The sequence below is a fragment of the Kryptolebias marmoratus genome, linkage group LG15 (assembly GCF_001649575.2).
Source record: "Kryptolebias marmoratus isolate JLee-2015 linkage group LG15, ASM164957v2, whole genome shotgun sequence".
Lineage (NCBI taxonomy): Eukaryota > Metazoa > Chordata > Actinopteri > Cyprinodontiformes > Rivulidae > Kryptolebias > Kryptolebias marmoratus.
The window spans coordinates 33,164,323-33,167,526 of NC_051444.1; the positions used below are offsets into that span (position 1 = coordinate 33,164,323).

The window sequence follows — 3,204 nt, forward strand, 5'->3', positions numbered from 1 at the left end:
ATCAAAATTAAACGAAATAAACATTTGAAATATATGAGTTTGTATGTAATGTATGAATATAATATACAAGTTTCACTTATTACTGAAATCAATCTACTTTTTCATGATATTCTAATTTTATGACCAGCACCTGTATAAATGTTAACAGCAATTTCCCAGAAAAACAGCATTTTTTCTTACCATTTAATTCTTATAAAACCTTTGCAAAAAGAGACAAATAAGGTATTATACAAACCCAGAAGAAATCACTGTCAGGTAATAATATTAATTAAAAGAAATCACTACAAATGGTTATAAAGCATGCTTGTAAAAAACAACAACAAATGAACTTAGTCTGAAGTTCATGTGAAAACTAAACAAAAAATTACAAATATAACTGAAAATGCAAATTAACAATAATCACATATACGTCTAATTGGTCGTATTCTTCCTTCTGATATAAGTACATAAACATACAAAACAAAATTCTGAAAAAGTTTAAATAAATCAAAAAACAGCTCTGAGTAAATCTTTATCTTGATCAGAGTTTTATTACTTCAGAAACAATATGACATTAAAGATGGGAATTGAGTTAACAGTTTTGTGAAGTGAGGCTCTGTTCAAAGGTTATGAGGAGTTAACATATTTTTTGTTGTAAATAACTGTTTGACCATACTCAGTTTGGAGAAACTGTGTTTTTACCTGACTTGATTGTACAAATTGAGGTCATTCAAAGAATTATTTAAACCAGGTATGACATTTGTTCATAACCTTCTCACAGAATGTCATTTTTAACAATCTGAGAAGATCAGGCAGCCAGTGGAGTTGTTGTCAGAGTTTTGTTGTTTCTAAAAGTTCTTTTGAAATCATGAGATAACACTGAATTAAAGGAGACAGTCACAGGCTAAAATCTGAAGACATCAGTCCTTTTGGTTCAGGCACTTTGGTTTGAAAATCAGCAGTGAAATATTCCATGAACACTTCTTCGCTTTTGAGAGAAAACTTGAAAACAAGGCAGGTGTAAAAGTAGTGTTTTAGTTTAAAAGCCTGACAGAAAAAAAATTGTTCGTTTAATGAAAACGCAAATTTTGTTACATTAATTTATATTTTTAATTTACACTTATATTTGCATTTTCCTATTAGGTACCATAAAAAGTGTATGAAATACAAAACTCCTTGAAGCCAAAACTTTATCAAGTGACAGAAACTATTTATCTTTTGATTTTTGTTTAAGTTCAAAACTAAAGTCATTAATACTTTCTCTTCTTTGATTCTCGTTCCAGTTAGAGGAGATCCAGAAACACACATGGTACCTGTAAGTTCATAGTTTCTCTTTTTATCTCATAATGTTTCATGTTTCTATCAGCGTTGAACATGTGTAGCCATGTTATTGTAGCTGATGAAAGAAAAATGTTGCAGCAGGTGAGACAGAATGATGATGACGATACACTCATTAAAAATAGTTTTCATCTCCAAGAAGAAATAAATCCATTAGTGTTGAGAATTAGAGCTATGTTTGATGGAAAGCAGAGTGCTGCTCAGACATTACATAGCTCCTAATGTGCCTCTGATCTCTAATGGATTTACTATTTTTAGTTTCAAACTGCTGAATTAGGTTGGTGATAAGAAGAAAATATCAGACCTTTGTCCTTCATCATTTCCTACAAAATGTTTCTACAGAAATCAGAAAATATCAAGTTATTGTCCATCCATCCCTTTTCTTTACCAGCTTCTCCTTTCCGAGTTGTGGGGAGCTAGTGCTAACTACAACTGTAGTTAGAATAATTCCTCACGAAATTTTGAAGGTGACTGCCATGGTGTGTTTGGCTTGGCACTCAAAATACAGTGGCTTGCAAAAATGTGGATGTTTTCTGCTTTTATTGCTGTCATAAATCAGTCATGATCACTGTAAATTGGCCTTCTTTACAAAAAATATATAAAAAAAAACACCTTCAGTGTCAAAGTGAAACTAAATTTCTACAGAGTAATACCAATTAAATACAAAATATTTTATGTAAAGGAAGTAGTTGCATAAATATTCACCACCTTTAAAAAGACTGTGCTAAGTCAACTCGGAGAAAAAAAGTATTGAAAATTACAAGTGAGGGGATAACAAAATACATATGGATACAAATGGATACAAATACATACAAAATGATTTCCAAAGCCATATAAACATCCCAAGGAGTTCCAGTAAATCTATCATCAAGAAGTGAAAGGTGTACGGAAAATGTGTAAATCTACTAGGAACAGGAAGGCCTCACAAACTGAGTGAGTGTGCAAGAAGGAGAATAGTGAGAGAAGCTACTAATACACCTGTGAGCACTCTGAAGGAATCCCAAGCTTCAGCAGGTGAGACAGAAGAGCCTGTACATATAACAACTGTTGCCCAGGTTCTTCACCAGTCTGAGCTTTATTGGAGAGTGGCAAGCAGAAAAGAGAACTCAACTGGAGTTTGTATCGATTGTTTAGAGAATCATGTCAGGATTTGATCGGAGCTTTCTTCAACAAGGTTTTTTTAAAAAAAATTTTTGTAAAAAAGGCTAATTTAATTATTTCCCTGTGTCTCTCCAATTTGTGACAAATGTAAATCAGATGATGGGACTCTGGGCCATCTGTTATGCTCCTGCCCTAAACCTAAGGACTTTTGGTGCAAGATATTTCAATTTTATAGTAATGTTTATGGCAGACACCTAACTCCTGATAAACATTTGATAATTTTGGGTTGTTCTAAATTTTCTCTTACTCTTCCCATGTCTTTTCAGCAGGCTCTTATGTTTGGTTTGGTGGTCGCAAAACGGGTCATTTTGAAGGAATGGAAATCCTCTAGCCCTTGTTTCAAAAAATGGCTTAATGATATGGTGTCCTGTATTTATCTTGAAGAGATTTGATACTCTTTGTCAGACAACCATCATAAGTTCCTTGACATGTGGGGCCCTTTCAATACATATATACAAAGTAACGGACTAAAGTGATTATCCTGATCACTTGGAGCTGTCAACTGACCACTACCTGGTGGTGAGTTGACTCCGTTGGTGGGGGAGGATGCCGGTCAGACCTGGCAGGTCCAAACGTATTGTGAGGGTCTGTTGGGAACGTCTGGCAGAGTCTCCTGTTAGGCGGAGCTTTAACTCCCACCTCCGGGAGAACTTCGAACATATTCCGGGGAGGCCGGGGACATTGAGTCCGAGTGGGCCATGTTCCGTGCCTCCATGATTGAGGCGG

General features: G+C 34.8%; 1 protein-coding gene across 9 annotated transcripts in view; it reads left to right on the top strand.

Moving 5' to 3' along the window:
• The window catches only part of LOC108243991 (serine/threonine-protein kinase BRSK2), a 263,837-nt gene that overhangs the window by 178,759 nt on the left and 81,874 nt on the right, over window positions 1-3,204 (top strand). For all 9 annotated transcript variants that reach the window (XM_017429805.3, XM_017429801.3, XM_017429802.3 and 6 more), the window contains exon 9: window positions 1,263-1,294. In XM_017429805.3, the coding sequence (XP_017285294.1) occupies window positions 1,263-1,294 (32 nt within the window). The remainder of the gene's footprint in view (window positions 1-1,262; window positions 1,295-3,204) is intronic.